Source organism: Pan troglodytes, chromosome 10 (genome assembly GCF_028858775.2).
Source record: "Pan troglodytes isolate AG18354 chromosome 10, NHGRI_mPanTro3-v2.0_pri, whole genome shotgun sequence".
Lineage (NCBI taxonomy): Eukaryota > Metazoa > Chordata > Mammalia > Primates > Hominidae > Pan > Pan troglodytes.
The window spans coordinates 56,247,762-56,266,879 of NC_072408.2; the positions used below are offsets into that span (position 1 = coordinate 56,247,762).

Sequence of the window (19,118 nt, forward strand, 5' to 3'; positions counted from 1 at the left end):
GCTGAAATCTTACCGAAGTGATGTATATTCTGAAACTTCTGCGGGTTTCTAAGTGACATTGAGCATGCTCAGTAGCTAGGGCCGGTTTTGTTCGCTTGGAAATCTCCCTTTCTGCTTGCTCTTCTGTTTGCGGTATCTACTGAAATCTTACCGAAGTGATGTATATTCTGAAACTTCTGTGGGTTTCTAAGTGACACTGAGCATGCTCAGTAGCTAGAGCCGGTTTTGTTCGCCAGCAGATGGCCTGATTCGACCTCTCCAAAAATAGACATTTTAACTCTCTGAACTCCTGTTTAAGGAAGGATGTAATTCGCTTTGCTCTCTCCTCATTTTCAAGGTTCAAAGGGAAGCTGCGAGGATTCCAAGGTCCCACCGCCCTCACAGCCAATGAGGGCCCTGGGAGGGAGGAGCTTGGTGCAGCTTGGGCTTCTGAGAGAATCATTCCCGGTAGATGCAGCGGAGTGTGAGCTCTGCTGCATCTGTCACAGCAGAACAAAATTAAAAACACAACAGTGGAAGAGAAACGCTGCAGACTATGGGACGCTGTAGGACTTTCTGAAACATTTGCTGGGGATTTCTGTGAAGCATGATCTTTTAAAACGAATTCTTTTGGAAGCCGGTTTGGGTAACTGGGAAAATGACACATATGCTAAATGCAGCAGCTGATCGAGTGAAATGGACCAGATCGAGTGCTGCTAAGAGGGCTGCCTGCCTGGTGGCTGCGGCATATGCTCTGAAAACCCTCTATCCCATCATTGGCAAGCGTTTAAAGCAATCTGGCCACGGGAAGAAAAAAGAAGCAGCTTACCCTGCTGCAGAGAACACAGAAATACTGCATTGCACCGAGACCATTTGTGAAAAACCTTCGCCTGGAGTGAATGCAGATTTCTTCAAACAGCTACTAGAACTTCGGAAAATTTTGTTTCCAAAACTTGTGACCACTGAAACAGGGTGGCTCTGCCTGCACTCAGTGGCTCTAATCTCAAGAACCTTTCTTTCTATCTATGTGGCTGGTCTGGATGGAAAAATCGTGAAAAGCATTGTGGAAAAGAAGCCTCGGACTTTCATCATCAAATTAATCAAGTGGCTTATGATTGCCATCCCTGCTACCTTCGTCAACAGTGCAATAAGGTACCTGGAATGCAAATTGGCTTTGGCCTTCAGAACTCGCCTAGTAGACCACGCCTATGAAACCTATTTTACAAATCAGACTTATTATAAAGTGATCAATATGGATGGGAGGCTGGCAAACCCTGACCAATCTCTTACGGAGGATATTATGATGTTCTCCCAATCTGTGGCTCACTTGTATTCCAATCTGACCAAACCTATTTTAGATGTAATGCTGACCTCCTATACACTCATTCAAACTGCTACATCCAGAGGAGCAAGCCCAATTGGGCCCACCCTACTAGCAGGACTTGTGGTATATGCCACTGCTAAAGTGTTAAAAGCCTGTTCTCCCAAATTTGGCAAACTGGTGGCAGAGGAAGCACATAGAAAAGGCTATTTGCGGTATGTGCACTCGAGAATTATAGCCAATGTAGAAGAAATTGCCTTTTACAGAGGACATAAGGTAAGATAGAAATTAAGGTGATGGGTGAAATGTGAAACTGTTCAAGTTGCCACTGCAGTGCCAGATACCATCTGTTGTCCTGTCGATGGACCCACTTCTTTAGTGTCTTAGATTCCTCTGACATCTAAACATGAATTAAAATATATGCTTCATTACCCCTTTTAACTGTAACCAGTTAAAGAATTATAGGGTGCAAACTTTTCTAAAGTTTCAGAAGAATAAAATTTGCAACACTAAGTCTACTTAGCCTCAGTTACTCAAATATGCTCAGAATTATTTCTAACGCATTTTCTTAAAACTTAAATCCCAACTTGGTAGGTCGTCCTAAAGCACCTACCAGAAGAAAATATATATTTAGAAACTAAGACTAAACATATTTCCACTGAAATGGAAAATTTAGAATGATATTCTTTGTGGTTCCTTTGTTGTCCAAGAGGGGGGAAAAGCCAGGGTTTCTTATAGAAGACATTTTTAACAATTTTGCATGTCTGATCAATATGGAGCATCCCCATTCCCAAGAAGCGTAGGAGTGTCTCACAAAATGGCATTTCTACTACTCTTAGTTCATGTTCAGCACTGTATTTTAACAAAATGAAAAGAGGAGGTGAAATGAAATTTTGTCTAGCTTTGAAAAAAAAAAGCTGAGATTAGAGAAGAAATGAGGAGTACAAAAGGAGTTTCAGAATGTTTTTAATTATTAAAGATTTTCAACATTAAGCAGATCCCTAAAACAATTAGCCCAATTATACATACTCACAGTGCATGAAGGTAACTTCAGAATATGAAATGACAGAAATTTTGAAGGCAATGCAATCTTAATTTAAATGACTTGGTGAATAAAATAAAGTATTCTACTGTTGAAGATGGCATGTCAATCACCAAGCAGAATTATTTAATTTTTAAAGCATCTGTAATTATCAGTGTCTTTAATAGCAGTAGCAACCTGAAAAATAATGTTTAAAGTAAATTTAGGAATCCTACTCCCACTTGAAAATTGACCTCATATATTGTATTATATCATATTGATTTGTGATTCTTCTTGAACTATTGAATTCAATGATATAAATTATAGTGTGCTTAGACTTCTTGCATAAAAGACAAAATCCAACAAATTGAGTCAGTTCAAAAGTGGAGTCTATACATATATATGTCATGTGTCCATTTTCAGATATTTTTGGTGTAATCAACAAGGACAAAGCTCTAATAATTGTTTATTCATGTCTCATATAATATCATTTAATTTTAACATCTCATACATAAAATTTAAATATCATAACTATAAATTACTTATATGTATTTTGTACCTAACATTATGTCCACTGAGTAGCATAAACTTTTAAAAATAATACACATGTGACCAAAACTAAATAATAACTAATACTGGTATTAATCTGCATTTATTGGTTAAGATGCATAGATAATGCCATACTAAAAAAAAAAAAAAGAAGAATATGTATATATCTTTAAAAAAAGTCCTCAACTCTTTTTCCTCTCTATAGGTAGAAATGAAACAACTTCAGAAAAGTTACAAAGCTTTAGCAGATCAGATGAACCTCATTTTATCCAAACGTTTGTGGTACATCATGATAGAACAGTTCCTGATGAAGTATGTTTGGAGCAGCAGTGGACTAATTATGGTGGCTATACCTATTATCACTGCAACTGGCTTTGCAGATGGTGGTAATGACATTTATGCTTAATCTCAAATATATTTTTAACATTATTTCTTTTGAAGTTGTCATTGCTAGTTTTATGTGAGCTAAACTGTGTACATAGTCATATTCTAGTTAACAATGGTCCGAAAAAATGGCAGACTTTACAGCATCCAGTGATAAAACCAGCAGTATGAAATAAGGAGACAGTGGTTCAAAGACGTTCCCAGTTCTGAGCTATTTCAGAGATCTCTGATGCAGTGTTTCTGGGAGTTGACCTTGAGCAATTTTAATTATATTGCCTAATATAGGATGATTCTTTAGTTTACACTTAACCTCAGAACAAGTTAGTACCCTCAGAAAGAGTATAACACAAGCTTTCCTCATGTGTTATAAACATTAGTTCTATACATCCCATACATTTAGTCTATAAATATTCTACAACTGAATTTGCCCTGCTTTGCGATTTGAAAAGTCCATTGACTACAATGGGCAAGCAGGAATATTGCTTCAGAGAATGCTTAAGTGCCATGGAATAAGGGCTCCTCTACTTGTGAATAATACAGATAACCTCTTATGCAGCATGATTTGGTGGTTTTGTAGGAATGGTGGTTGTCAAGCTGCAGCTGGCTAATTCTATCCTACCACTGTCTCAACAGTTTTTAATAACAGTTTTTATTCTTTGGAATAACAAAGAAAGATAAGGGCAAGGAAGAAAAGACAATGTTAAAATGTTGTATCATCCTTGGATGGGAGCTTGGATCTTAATTGGTTGGAACAGAGAAGAATTAACTGAAGAAGTATTTTCTACTCTTTTCCTAAAATAAGACATCCCTCCTTAAAAATCACTGGACTAAAATTGGCCAGAAGCATAGGCTTTGTAGTGAAACAGAGTTTTGTTCAACTTTTGGTTCCCCCTCTTCCTACGTGTATCCTCTTAGTCTGTTTAATTAGAGTTGATTAAACTCTCTATACCTTAGTTTCCTCATTTGTAAAATGAGAACCAGAAAGGCTACTTCAGAGAATTGTTGTGAGGATTTAACTGAATAATGTTTATGAAGTACAGAGCATGTTATACTTGATATATGGTGACAATTATTACCTAGAAAATAAAAGGTGACAATTATTACCTAGAAAACTAAGAATATTGTTACAGAATCTGCACTGTTTTATAGTTATTTTGTACAGAATTAAGGATGAATAGTTATTTGTTTGAAGTGATCTAATAAAAACAATAATTATAATATGCCTTAATGTTTTGAAACAGTGCTTCAATGTTTTAACCAGTCCTTACAAAAACACTTGTCAAAGTTGAGTTATTCTTAACATAAATATGTTCATTTCAGTAAGTTAGTATTTGTCAGCCTTTCTTTGTGGCAAGTGCTATACATATATCAATTATACTTCACAGCTGAACTGTGTAATAGACAGTATTTGTAGACCACTGAGAAAATTGAATTTTATCTGGTTTTATGTTTCAAAATTTACTAAAAAGAATTTAATTTTAAAAAGTTTATATTGAAAAAGGTATTGTTAGTAATAGTATTTTAGACATAATCCTTTCATAATGAAATAAAATTACTTTTTCAAAAGAGTATTAGCGAGAATGACACTTTAAAATCTATGGTGTTAATATTAGTTTTACCAAAAAAAGTCAAAATTATCAGATATTCACTTAAAAAGTCATTTCTTAAAATAACAATACTCATTTAAAAAGTTTAATATATAATGTATATTAGAGACAACTCTATAGACAAGATTATGATGTAGTTTTGTTAGTCAGTGCTTGGACACACTGGTGTTATTAAAAAACCCTGGAGTATTCAACATAGAGCAGCAAAAATACAGCTATTAAATGGTGACAAATTAACCCCACAGAGACCAGTAAGAAGTAAACAATGTATACAAAGAATCTAACAAGCTTATTTAACAAGATGTAATAATATATTTAAAAATAAATCCCACAAATCCTGAAAATACCATATTAAATTAAAGAAACATTAAAATTTTAGATTGAAATATAATAACCACATTGAGGCAAGTGAAACAAAGTATTTCTTAAAGCTTCTTTCAAAAGAAAATTTTTATATAGAGAAAAGTAATGTAAGAATTTCATAGACAGAAAAATGAATTCATATGACAGACTATTAATTGAGAATGTTCTTCAAAATCTGTAATATCAAGGGTTACTATCTGTGCTTGTAATGTTTGCAGGTATATGTATGTATTTACTAAATATATTTGTCATACAAAGACTTAACACATGAAAATACCGAGTGACTTTACTTAGCCAAAAGAATTTTTTTAAGATAATAGTATATCTTTAAGGTTTTAGTTCTTGGAATTACATACCATGTATTCTAATCTAATCTTCAGTCATAGTTTACACTTATGCCTTTAGTTGTCCCTTATGTTAGAGGTAAAGTGCATGATGCTTTATATATTTTAAGGCAAAAAAAAAAGGTAGAAAAATAGGTGAGTCAGAAAGAAATGGCAAGGGGAAAATGTGAAGTAGAGGGGGGAAAAGGATAAAATGAAGAAAAAAGAAGGCTGCTGTTCAAATGTTGGCTCTGCTATTTGATAGTTGTCCTTTCCTGGGAAAGTTACATACACTTTATGTACATCAGTTTTCCTATCTTAACTATAGAGATAATTATACACATCTTTCAAAATTTTTACGAAGTTACATGTAACATACTTAATGTGTTTTGAAACAGTCCTTGGCTAAGTAAGAACCTAGGTAGAAGCAATTGTTAATATTTATCATATTCTTACCCTGTGGCTCCTGAGTCAGATATTCTGGATCATATGCTGGCTTCTTTGCTTTCTAGACTGTGACCCTGGGCAAATCATGTAACCTTTTGTCCTTCAATTTCCACATTTCCAAAATGAGAGAAATGATAGCAGCGTTGTTACAAGCATTAAATAAGATCAGATATGTGAAACTTAGAACAAGGCCTGGCTCACAGATATTCAATAGATGTTTGCTAACATGATCACTGCTGTAGCTTAAAGGAGCACGTTCAAAAGTGATTAGGAATTCAGAGGTGAAAATGGAGAAAGGAAGAACCCGCATAATTTTTGTTGGAAGGGAAAGGAAAAATAATTCTATTGCAGATTTGCTGTACTATCCACCTAAAACTTTAAGTGAAATCTTATGGTAAAGACAGGATTATGTTTGTATTCAAATTCACATAATAAAATCACATATACAACATGGCATTTTCACATCAAAAGAGGAGCTTAAAGGCCATCTGGTCTAGAGCCCCAGCTTTGCCTAAAGTCACACAGTTAGTTAGCGGAAGCTCTAAGGATGGAGGGCGTTATATAACTCCAGATGCACTGCTTTTTTCTACTGCATCATGCTGCCACCATATTAGCTACATTGGAACTTATTCTATAAGGAACATGGGTAAGTTTGAGGCAGCGTAACCATGGGACCAAATGGTTGGCAAAGAGGCATTGAAGTGTTAGTTATGTAGAGTTTCTATTATATTATTTTTAAAGACTATCACCCCTTTCTTTACTTAGTATTAAGAGAATGACTGAAATTATGTGAAGAAAATAGTTACCTGAGGTCCACAACCTCAATTCTTTAACATTAGTAGGCTGCCTTTCTTCTCTTGATATCAAAAGCTGTTCTGGGCAAGGAGGCCAGTGAAAGCTATGAGGTTACTCTGTCAATATCTTATCACAGACACCTAACAGGCAGGAAAAAAGAGTGTCTAAGCTACTAGCACTGCCAGTAATGTCAACATGTTTGTGATCTGTGAGTGTGAAGCAGGATATCAGGAGTAACTGAAAGGCACTGCATGCACTCCAGTAGCATGGGTGATGCTTTTATTCCTAAAATGTACTGCCAATAAGATTATAACCATAGCTTCAGCTTCTGCTGCATTATTGTCTCATATTCCAATGCCAAATCGTTGAAATGTTATTTTATATTGTGGGCCAATTTGGATATAATTGTACTCTTTTTGACCAATGAACATAGCAGTATTATCAATACATATCAAAGGCGTACTTTAAAACTCTAATTAGGTATGCATAAAAGTGACTATAATTGTTTAAAGTATAGCATATATGCCAATATGGGCATAATCATTAGTGTACCAGTTAATGAGTTGTCACAAAGTATAATGACCTCACTATCAAGTAGTATTTGCTAGTTTGAAAATTTCATAAATAGTATTATATAATACATACTCTTTTATGACTAGCTTCTTTGACTCAGTATTATGCTTATGAGCTTCATCAGTGTTACTGAGTATAACCATAGTATATTTATTGACTTTGCTATGTAGCATCCCGTTGTATGACTATACCATTTTATTTAACCATTCTGTTGTTAGCAGACATTAGATTGTATCCAGTTTGCTGGGTATTAGTAATAGCGCTGTTAAGAACATTTTTGTCCAGATCTTTTGGTGTATATATATACATATCTGTGAGTACTTAACTAGAAGTAAAACTGCTAGATTACAGGCTATGCATAGGTTCAGCTTTAGCAGATTTTGTAAAACAGTTTTCCAAAAAAAGTTCTTTCAATTTACATTCCCAACAGCAATGTGTAAGGGTTCTATTTCCTCCATATCTTTGTCTGGCTTTTTCATTTTAGACATTCTCATGAGTGTATAGTGGTACTTCACTGTGGTCTTAGTTTGCATTTCTCTAATGACTATTGAGGTTAAGCACTTTTATTTACTCATTGGACGTTTGGATAGCCTTTGTTATGATGTGCCTGTAAGTCTTTTGCTCATTTTTACATTGGTTTATCAGTTTTTTCTTATTGATTTGTAAAAGCTTTTGTGTATTATGTAATGAGTCATTTGTTGGATATATCATATACATGCACACCACACACACACGCATACACATACACACACACACATTTAATCTCAAATATATTTTCCCACCCTACATCTGGCCTTTTCACTCTCCTAATGGTGTCTAATAGAAATTCATACTTTTACTATAGTTTAATTCACCAATAATTTTCTTTATGGTTAGTGGTTTTATGTCTTATTTAAGAAATATCTGCCTAACTCAACATAATAAAGTTATTCCTTATTTTATCTTCTAGAAATTTCCTTGGTTTTTCATTTCACATTTAGATATTCAGTCACTTAGAATGATGTTTATATATGGTGGAGGATAGGCGCAGGTTATAAATTTTGTCAAGATTTGTCATGACAAAGAGAAAGATAAATGAAGAGAAACTCAGATGATAAGCTTGAAAAAAGTAAAAGAATAAACTTACTTTTTATTTTTTAAAAATAATACACCTTATTTCTTTAGGTAAGTTTTAGGTTTACAAAAACTGATCAGAAGGTACAGTGGTCTTAAATACCCTCTGCCCCCATAGTTTCCCCTATGCCTTATATCTTGTATTAGTGTGGAACTTTCATTACAACTGATGAACCAATATCTATTCCTTATTAACCAAAGTTCATAATTTACATTAGGCTTCACTCTTTGTGATGTACATTTGCAAGGGTTATGGTAAATATATAAGGCATAACCTTAAGTTTAAAATTCTTCCCCATCTTTTCTGTGAAATAACAAGACATGTGACCAATTTTCAATATGTACTCGTTACTATCAGAGCTCCAAAGTAGCAGTAAAATGAACAGGTATAGTGTTAAATATGAAATCCTTAAATGAGGAACTTTTGACAAAATAGCTAAAATATTCGGTGAGGACAAAAAGAATGTATTGACCTAGAATAAAAACTGCTTAGTATTTTAGGTCATGGATTTATATCTCTGGCGCTAAGGAATCTGGCCCTGTCTTAGAGGTCAGGCAGTTAGCTGTTGTGTGCATGACAAAATACTACTGGCAATGCTCTCACAGTACCTGCCAAAGAACAACTAGTAGAATAAAAAGCCACATAAAATCTGATCTGGAGGAAGCTTTTATTATTTTATTGCTAAAAACATGAAGAAGACCCAATAAGCATTAATCTGCCAAAGCAAGACAGAAATTATCATGCCATATGAAATGCCAGTCCATCTGTGCAAATGTTTTTTCCTCTTAACAGAAGCTGTCGATGAAAACTACTATTTGAATCCCTTTTAACCCAAATTCATAAAATTCCATAATTATTTTAGATTGTCAGCCAGATTTTCTATGAGCCAAAACTATTCTTAGCATTTTAACTGATATAAGAATTTACTATTTTGGTACCCCTTTTGTGGCTATCTAAATTGTATCACACATTTACATGTCTTTAAGAATATCTATATTCTGTTCCCAGTCTATTTATGTAATCACATCTTTTGCTTCTCCCTCATACCAGTGCTCATCAGCCTTTTTGTTTTCCTTCTTTAGGTAAACTAACTAATTAACTTCAAGGGGACTAACAGTAGTTCTCTAGAGGAGTGATTATCAGTAAGGCTAGGAGAGGACACGTTGGACTATGGTAAAACATCTCCATGAACTCATGGTGATTCTGATAGTCCATGAAATCAGTGCTTGACGTCAGCCCATACTGTAAACTTAACCAGTTTGTCATTCAATTAGCATTACTCGACATGTCCCTTCTCTGTGCTATTGCTTATGCCGTACTTTTAATCTATTAAAATTTTATGCCATCTTCAAGACGTCTCTCAAAATCTACTCCTCCATGAAGCATTTTCTGTCTCTTGCAACAAGTAATAATTTTTGCCCTCTCCAAACACCTTGCATTAACTCATCCAGGCTTCCCTACATAATTGTTTAGGAATTTGACATCTCTCTTCTACCAAGCTGTAAGCTCTCTCAGGAAAAAAAATCTGAAAATCATATTTTTTCCCGTATCTTGCCTAATTTCTTGCACATCTAAGAGTCTAGTAAATACATGCTGGGTGAATTTTACCTCATATTGTGCAGGTATCCCTTTCAAAATAAGTTGAGCTGTCTATGTGCAAAAAGAGTAAAAATATCTGGCAATTACAGCAAGGCATAAAGTATATATTTGCACTGAAATCCTTTGAGATAAATTAGAGTGAACTAAATATCAAAATGGGCCTATGGCTATCTATATCACTGCTACTTTCCTCTTTAGCTTATAATATCTAGTTTGGAAATTTGAAGATAATGTATAGAAGGACCAGCTGGAGAATCAAATTGATGAAAAGATTAAAGTAACAACCTGGAGAATGTAATTTTGAATACTAAAACTAAAATTGAGTGGATATACAATAATAGCAACGACAACTAGAAAAAATAATAACTGCTGATATTTAGAGCACTTACTGTGGGCCATGTATTGCACTAACGCTTTATTTGGTTTTCACCAATAACCCTTAGAACCCTAAAAGATAGGGCTGTTTGAGATAGTTATGTACCTCATTTTACAGGTGAGAAAATAGGTGTGGAGAGGTAAGTGTCTTGCCCTACTTACCTTACTACTTGCTTATAAGGAATAAAACCTAGATTCAAACCTAGTCTGATTCCTAACTCTTAACCATAATTCTCCATTGACAGTAATTTAGGATGTTCATCCATCCATCCATCCACTCATCCAGCCATTCAATGCGCATTAAGGAGTACTATGTGTTAGACACTGTGCTGAATACTAGGAATAAAGAATAAAACACACAGTCTTGACCTTCAAAGAAATTATAGTCCACTGAAAGAGACAAGGATTCTTAGCAAAACCTTTAGTAAAGTGTTAACTCTTAAAGAAGGAGAAAAAGTTAAGCAAGCAAGAAAGGAAAGTATATTAAAGTCCAGAGAAATCACATATACAAATGCCAGAGGATTAACAGAGTATGCCACGTATGGGGTGCTGCTGGAGCGTAGGGTGAAGGATGGTTGAGAAAGGTAGACAGAGGCTAGATTATGAGAATCAGCTAATTTGCATTTCTATTAAAGAAACCACACCATAAATGTTTGTTTATTAGTAGTATTAATATTTAATTACCAGATCAATACTATTTTATTGCCCAGTAGGTATTTTATTTTATATTTTATTATTTTATTTTATTTATTTTATTTTATTTGAGGCAGGGTCTCACTCTGTCACCCAGGCTGGAGTGTAGTGGTGTGATCTCCGCTCACTGCAACCTTCACCTCCTGGGTTCAAGCGATTCTTGTGCCTCAGCCTCCCAAGTAGCTGGGATTGCAGGAATCTGCCATCATGCCCAGCTAATTTTCGTTTTTTTTGGTAGAGATGGGGTTTCACCATGTTGGCCAGGCTGGTCTCAAACTCCTGGTCTCAAGTGATCTGCCTGCCTTGGCCTCCCAGAGTGCCAGGACTACAGGCATGAGCCACCGCACCCGGCCGCCCAGTAGTACATTATTGCTCCCTCCTAAGGGCAGGGAGTCCAAGTGGAAAGGGTTGAAAGAATGCTAAATGAAAATAGTTTTAGTTCCTTTTGATTTATTTGTCCCAACTCTCATTTTGGAAAAATAATAAAACATGAGGAACTTTAAACAAAATCTGATACAAACACTTATTTCTCTTCTCTCCTCTCCTCTCTCTTCTTTTCATTTCTTTTTTTCCTTTCCTTTCTTCTTTTGAGAAGAGGTCTCACTCTGTGGCCAAGGCTGGAGTCCAGTGGCATGATCTCTGTTCACTGCAACCTCCACCTCCCAGGTTCAAGTGATCCTCCTGCCTCAGCCTCCCAAGGAGCTGGGACTACAAGCACGCACCACCACATCTGGCTTATTTTTGTAATTTTAGTAGCGACAAGGTTTCACCATACTGGCCAAGCTAGTCTCAAATTCCTGACCTCAAGTGATCCGCCCGCCCAGGCCTCTCAAAGTGCTGGGATTATAGGCATGAGCCACTGCACCCAGCCCAAACACTGAATTTTCAATGATTCATTATATTTCTAGAAAATTGCTACTACTAATGAAAAATTAATATGTGGTTGTTTTAGCCACAATTTAGTTTGTATAATATAAAACATTAAGTTACTAAAAAAAAAAAAAACTCAAGTTTTGTAATTTGTTTTTATATCTAGAGGATGGCCAAAAGCAAGTTATGGTTAGTGAACGGACAGAAGCCTTTACCACTGCTCGAAATTTACTGGCCTCTGGAGCTGATGCTATTGAAAGGATTATGTCTTCATACAAAGAGGTACTTGCATTTCTTATTGTCAATTCAATTAAAATAAAATTTATGAAAATCAAGCAAAATGTCAATTGCCAAGTATACTTAGTATTTTGGAAACATATCTTTTCTCTGCCAAAAATTGCTGAGTATAATCAAGATTAAGGGCAGCAACTCACAAGTGTAATGCTGCTAATATCCTTTGTTTCATAATACTATCAATTGTTATCTCTCTTTTTCCCTCTATAGTATGATATTTTTGTTTTCACATTTTAAAGAAACCCTTAGGTATGAACTCTGGAGCCAGAGTGCCTAAATTTTCATTTTATGAATTTACAAATTATGTGACCTTGGGTCAAGGTCGCTACAGCGTCTGTGTCTCTGTTTCTTCATCTATAAAATGGGGATAATGATAACACTGACTTGTGGGGTTGTTGTGAGTTGATACATGTAGAAAATTTAAAACAGCACATATTAAACACTCAATAAATGTTAGCTAATAACATTTCTTATATATCTCGTAAACTTTTACCTTTCCTTCATTAAATGGGTAATACTTTCTTACCATTCCGCATTCTTCCTGCAGAGTTTGGGTCATCCTGTTTTGTGTCCATCTCAGTGTATGTCTGATGTTTTACCACATTATAACTGTGTATATTGCCTGCATCACACCACTCAGCTCCTTGAAGCAGGAACTGTCTTACTCATCTTTACATTTCTAATATCCATTTTCATACTTGGAATACTGTATGTGGTTAATAAATATTTGTTGACAAAATAGTAATAAGACCTGCAGATACCACAGGGCCAAGGTTAAAATTACTTAATTTAATTCAGATATTACACAATGTTCCCATAAAATTATTCTCACTACCAGTTAGTCTTATGGCTATCATATCAATATAAATTCTCAAGCATCTTTGTAAATTTAGCTGCATATTAAGTCAGCCTTGAATAAACTATATAAAAGAGTTACAAAGGGCTAGCAAGCAACTCAATTTTTTTAAAAAGTTCAAATAGTAATTTTGATAATCTGGAGACACAGTCTTTGGGATAGATTTGTTGATGTAATAAATTACTTAAAATTAAATGACAAATCAAAATTTTATTTATCTCATTAAAATATTGTGCTATCTAGGTTAGAGAAATGATAACAATTAGTTTTTCTAAACTGTCTCCAACTCAACGAATGATTGCATTTTGCTTTATTTTTGCCTGAATTTACTTTTAATCATAAAATGTTCACTTCTAAAAATTCTTGTACTGCTGTGACGGCACATGAAAGCACCCACCATGCCTTCTCTGCTAGCACCAGAGGGACCAAGTTTCCTTTGTAGAGTTAGGGTTCTAAGACAAATTCCCTGTCTTGTACCCCAGAGTAATTTGTCTACAGGCACATTCTTAGTTTTTGTCAGACACTTCCTACCGTCTTCACATTCCATCCTGGTCCACTGACTCATTGCCTCCTGCCTTTCTTGAATTGACCTCTACTTGTGGTTTTGGAATTCTTTTCTACCCAAACATTTATATTTGCCCAGGTTTCACTTGAATCCCTATTTTGTTGATCTTTAAATTTGTTTTCCTCTACTTGGCAACTCAAGACATTCTTCCAGATAACATTAGAAATCATCATTTAAATAGCTATAACATTAACATATAGAAATGAAATAACAGTGTAATTACAGATCTCTCAGTAGAGATGTGTTGCAGAAGGCTTTTATAATAATACATACTCATTTACTGCTTATGTTTTGCATACACAGAAATTTTACACAAATGTCAGAAGTTGTATTTTTCCGCAATTTATTAAGAAACATTTATTTCTGAGATACCTTGCTTATTCTTGTGTATTCTTGTGCAAGAACTATCCTTAGTTCTTGTGCATTCTGTTTCATTGAGAAACATGTTCTTGATAGGAAATGAGTCACCTTTCAGAGTACCCTGATAGCAAGGTGTTCTCTTAATAGAAAAACAGCAGGAGGTTAACCAAAATGAACAGCTGAGAGAATAGGAACAAGGCACTATTCCATTGAGCTTTGTGGACTAAAGTAGAGATTTAGCTCATCTTATAATCTTACCTAGAAAAAAATATATATTTAATGTTTTTCTTTGGGCATATAAATCATGTTTGGCTTCAAAAGAAGCTGGATTGGGGGAATTATACTGAAAAGGATTTGAAGCTTTTCATTGAGCTTGCTCTCAATATTGGTATCCTGCCAAATAGAGGAATTTTGACAATCAATTTGGCTCGGAAACATTCATTTCATAATAGGACAAAAAGGTACTTTTCTCCTACTTAAAATCTTCTATTTTAAATAGAAAAAGGTACCAAAAATAAAAGATTATAATTTCATTGAATGACCTTAAGCTTTCCACAAAATTTATAATTTATTGGAAATGAATTTCATCATGTAAACAGAGGTCAAATCAGAAATTTGACTGAAAGATCCTTAAGTGTCATTAATATTCTGAAATCTGTATATTATGTTTTATAATTTCAATCAAACATATTATTGTGTTATAGTGCTCTTTTGTACTGTCATGTGTTTTAGTTTTCAGATGTATTATATATATCTCATGTATAATGCAATATGATCTTTTACATTAAGTCAAGAAGCTTATCTGATTACATATTTATTTAAAATATTGTCTTGGATATAGTAACTCTATTTTATATCTCTGCGTTGCTTTTAGGTCACTGAATTAGCAGGCTACACTGCTCGAGTGTACAATATGTTTTGGGTCTTTGATGAAGTAAAAAGAGGCATTTATAAGAGAACTGCTGTCATTCAAGAATCTGAAAGCCATAGCAAGAATGGAGCTAATGTAGAATTACCTCTCAGTGACACATTGGCAATTAAAGGTATTAAACTCAAGTGCTTTTATATTTTCCTACATTTAAGTGTTTATCAACAGAACCAAAGTTTAAGAAGGTAGCTTTTAGTAGTTACAAAGTACCAACATTTAAATAACCAACATTATTTAAACAGCAATCCCTAATATTAGTATTGCAATTTGAGGGGTGGTGACTAACATTACCACAAAAACACAGTGTTATGCTACTTTTATGTAGGACACAATTTTCCAAATTATTTTTGGAAACTGCACATATGGCATAATGAATCGTTTGCTTTTAAAATTCATCTAACAAATAGAATTCGAGCTAATGTCATGTTGTTCTTCATTATACTGTTTCTAAACTTAAATTTGGTTACATATTTTTGAAAATTGCATTATTCTATGTCTTCTTTCCCTTTTTTGCAGCACTGTGGTTTTTTTTCTATAGGATATGTTAATTTAGGGAAATAGAGTAGTAGTAAAAATTAAGGCTGGGTTATTTCAGATTGTATAGCTTTGCTATTGTAATGATGTTGACATTCAATTATTATAAAATGTTTCTCAGAAAGATTTTTCAAGTAGATGTGTCAATATGTACAAATTTGCATTACATTAAACTTTGCTTCAGGTCTGGATATCTATATTTACATTTGTTTCTGTGATTTATTACTGTGAATTATCTTTATAATTGAAATTACTTGTTATACTGCATAATAATTTAAGTTATTTAATCAGAAACCCGTGATAATGTTTGTATCTTACACTTTTTCTTAATTACAGGAAAAGTTATTGATGTGGATCATGGAATTATTTGTGAAAATGTTCCCATAATTACACCAGCAGGAGAAGTGGTGGCTTCCAGGCTAAACTTCAAAGTAAGATGATATTCAAGAATCTTCTGATTGTTGCCATCACACTAATACAAAACAACTCAGAATTCATGTACCTTATGTTAAATACTTGGAGGAGCATTTGGAAAGGGGAAATCAAGAAAGGTATGCACAGTGGTTCAATTACAGAAGCAGTTATTCCTCAGAAAGCAGAGAGAAAAGAGAAATTTGATTTCTACTGCTTTATTGCCAGGTTGAAAATCAAAATTATAGTGTACAAGGTAATTTTGGGGAACAATAGGAAATTTCATCAGAAATTTGTACCTGGAAATAAATTTTAATTTTTTGCCTTATAGAAATTATTTTTTAAAAAGCCAATACTGTAATATATTTACTAAAATATGAATAGAAGTCATTAGCAAGTTTAATTGTCAATATACATTATGTGACTTAAATTTTTAAAATAATTACATGTACTAATGTACTATTATAAAATAATCAGAAGATTTATGGATTGGAATTTAGTTTTTAATTCTGTTGACAATAATTTGTTATTTAATATCTTATGTATTAATTACAAAAACTAAAAAGTAAAAGTATCTAATAAACCTGACTCTCTGACTTAAGGCATTATAAAATTCAAACACACGTTTTGGGATTCAAGTACAAAATAATTTGCTGACAAGCATTAATGACATAATATAGCAAGTTGAGCTTAGTTCAAACAAAGAAATGATTTGACTTGATAAAAGAATTACAAACATGATAACACATATGCTAATTAATGATTTTAGTATGGACTTTAGTCAAGGTTTAATTATTAAAGATGTATTTGCAAATATTTTGGGTTACTGAGAGTTGAGAGGATGAGTAGCATTGAACAGGGTAAAATCCTGTGTCAGTAAATTTAAAGAAATTGTATTTTTAGCTGCAATTTGGTCAGACTTTATTTTTCCACGTATAGACCTATAGGATGATCTAATTACTAGGATCTGACCACAAGCACCAATTAGGTACTCATGGCATACACAGAGTATTTAACTATTTATTAATGGTTTCATAATTTATAATTTATGATTTTATAGAGAGGGTATTTTGGTCTGGATACATTTTATAATATCGATTCTTGTTGCTCTATTTATTTAATAAATAGTGTACATGTCTTGAGCTTTACTTACTAACTACATTAGTATGGGCATATCACACTCTTTCTGCGGAAAAATTTAGAGCCATTTCTTTTACATAGAATAAACTAAACTAAAAATACTCAGTCTAGTGAAAGTATCTTAGAAGGTCTGAAGTTGTACAAAGATATGCATTAGTAAAGTATACTTTCTTCATAATTATTTATTTCTAACTCAGACAGAAAATTATATTTAAATTCTCAGGTCCCTAAAATATAATAGGAAGTTCTGTTTCCTCTGCATAGATTGAAAAATAAGTTTCTAGAGGAAAGGATCTCACACCTTTGTTAGCCTTCAGGATTAAAAAACCATTTGCAGGCTGGGCGCGGTGGCTCATGCCTGTAATCTCAGCCCTTTGAGAGGCTGAGGTGGGCAGATCACCTGAGGTCAGGAGTTCGAGACCAGCCTGGCCAACATGGGGAAACCCTGTCTCTACTAAAAAATACAAAAATTAGCCGGGCATTGTGGTGGGCACCTGCAATCCCAGTTACTCGGGAGTCTGAGGCACAAGAATCGCTTGAACCCAGGAAGCAGAGGTTGTAGTGAGCCAAGATCATGCCACTGCACTCCAACCTGAGACAGAATAAGACTCAGTATAAAAAATAAATAAATAAATAAATAAATAAAATTTTAAAAAAATTAAAAATTATTTGCAGAAGAAAAGTTAGTGTGAGACAAAAAGAATTCTAAGCATCAGAGACCTTTATGCTGAGAAAAATATTAATATTAATGTAGAAAGTCTCCAATTACCCCTCAAAATATGTTAAATTTCTGAGAATGCCTAATAGAGAATGGCCCTATTGAAATATTTTGCCAATGTGCTTTTCACCATGATATATATGATTTTTAAAAAATCATTTGGAAAATATTTACACTTCTACAAAATTAAACCCTTAGCCTTTTCTCTAGTGAAAGAGCACAGGCAGATAACAAATTAATTTTTTCTAGCTTCTTCCTGAGATTTTCTTGGTATGCTAGCAATATAATAATACTCTTTCATCTTTGAGGTCCAGTATGATGTATTCCACATTATTGATACTTGAATATTGGTATCCTTTCTATACAAAGCTAGATCTACAGACATCCTGTAAATTTCTGATATTTATTTTTTGGGTATCACTGATTATAAAATTTCATTTGCTCTTGGTAGAAGTAGATAAAAATTTTAAATGGTGTTTCTATTGATTGTTGTTCACAATACCCTTTAAATACCATAATAAGACAACTTCTTCATCCTATTGTGTGGAATAGGAACTCATGAAATTAAACAGTTTAAATGTCAATAATAGGATAGAAAATAAAGGGAAGCATCCAATAGATAAGAAATAAATAACCTGTTTTATTTATGAATATTATATATATATTATTCACATATATGTAATATTCTATGTGTGTATGTATTTTAATTCATCCCTAGACATGAGACTAAAATACAATCCTCTTGCTTTCCTCTATCCTTGGTTTGTTAAACATATTTTCTCTATTTGTGAATAAAGCAGAATTTGAATCATCTTCTCTCTCTGATTATGGGCTTTTTTGATTTTTGTAGCATTTCAGACTGCTGAAGTGTAAAATTAAACAGCCCAGCTGACTCCTTGGATAACTGTGCTTTGTAGCTATTAATTGCAGTTAATTTTCAGTTGTATTTGAATTCAATGTAAATTTAATCCAATATTAATATCAAAATATAATGTAATATACTTTTAGTTAAATTTTTATGATTTGTCTTATTTCCCAGGCAGCTGTTTTTCTCTATGTGTATGTGGTATCTGATAACAAATTACAATTTTGGAAAGCCAGTGCCCATTTCAAGAAGATCCATTTTCTTTGGAATTGAATTATTTTATGATGCTTTTAGCTTCAGAGAATAGTCAAAAGCCAAACTTGTTCTCAACCCTGAAATATTTTTCCTTGATCTCTTGCCCAACCTAGGTTATCATGTTTTCGAACATTTAAAAAAAATAATTTACTTTTAGGTGCTGCCAAAATAAATCATTT

The 19,118-nt window shown here is 33.6% G+C and overlaps 1 protein-coding gene across 4 annotated transcripts in view; it reads left to right on the forward strand.

Annotated features, from left to right (window-relative positions):
• Positions 1 to 215: 215 nt before the first annotated feature.
• The window catches only part of ABCD2 (ATP binding cassette subfamily D member 2), a 71,461-nt gene continuing 52,558 nt past the window's right edge, over positions 216 to 19,118 (forward strand). For 3 of the 4 annotated variants that reach the window (XM_063785774.1, XM_054664354.2, XM_009425598.5), the window contains exons 1-5: positions 235 to 1,576; positions 3,076 to 3,256; positions 12,180 to 12,295; positions 14,963 to 15,131; positions 15,887 to 15,981. In XM_063785774.1, coding sequence (XP_063641844.1) covers positions 638 to 1,576; positions 3,076 to 3,256; positions 12,180 to 12,295; positions 14,963 to 15,131; positions 15,887 to 15,981 — 1,500 coding nt within the window. In that variant the 5' untranslated portion in view covers positions 235 to 637. Of the gene's footprint in view, positions 1,577 to 3,075; positions 3,257 to 12,179; positions 12,296 to 14,962; positions 15,132 to 15,886; positions 15,982 to 19,118 lie in introns of all 4 variants that reach the window. The other variant, XM_001168647.8, reaches the window with a different exon arrangement.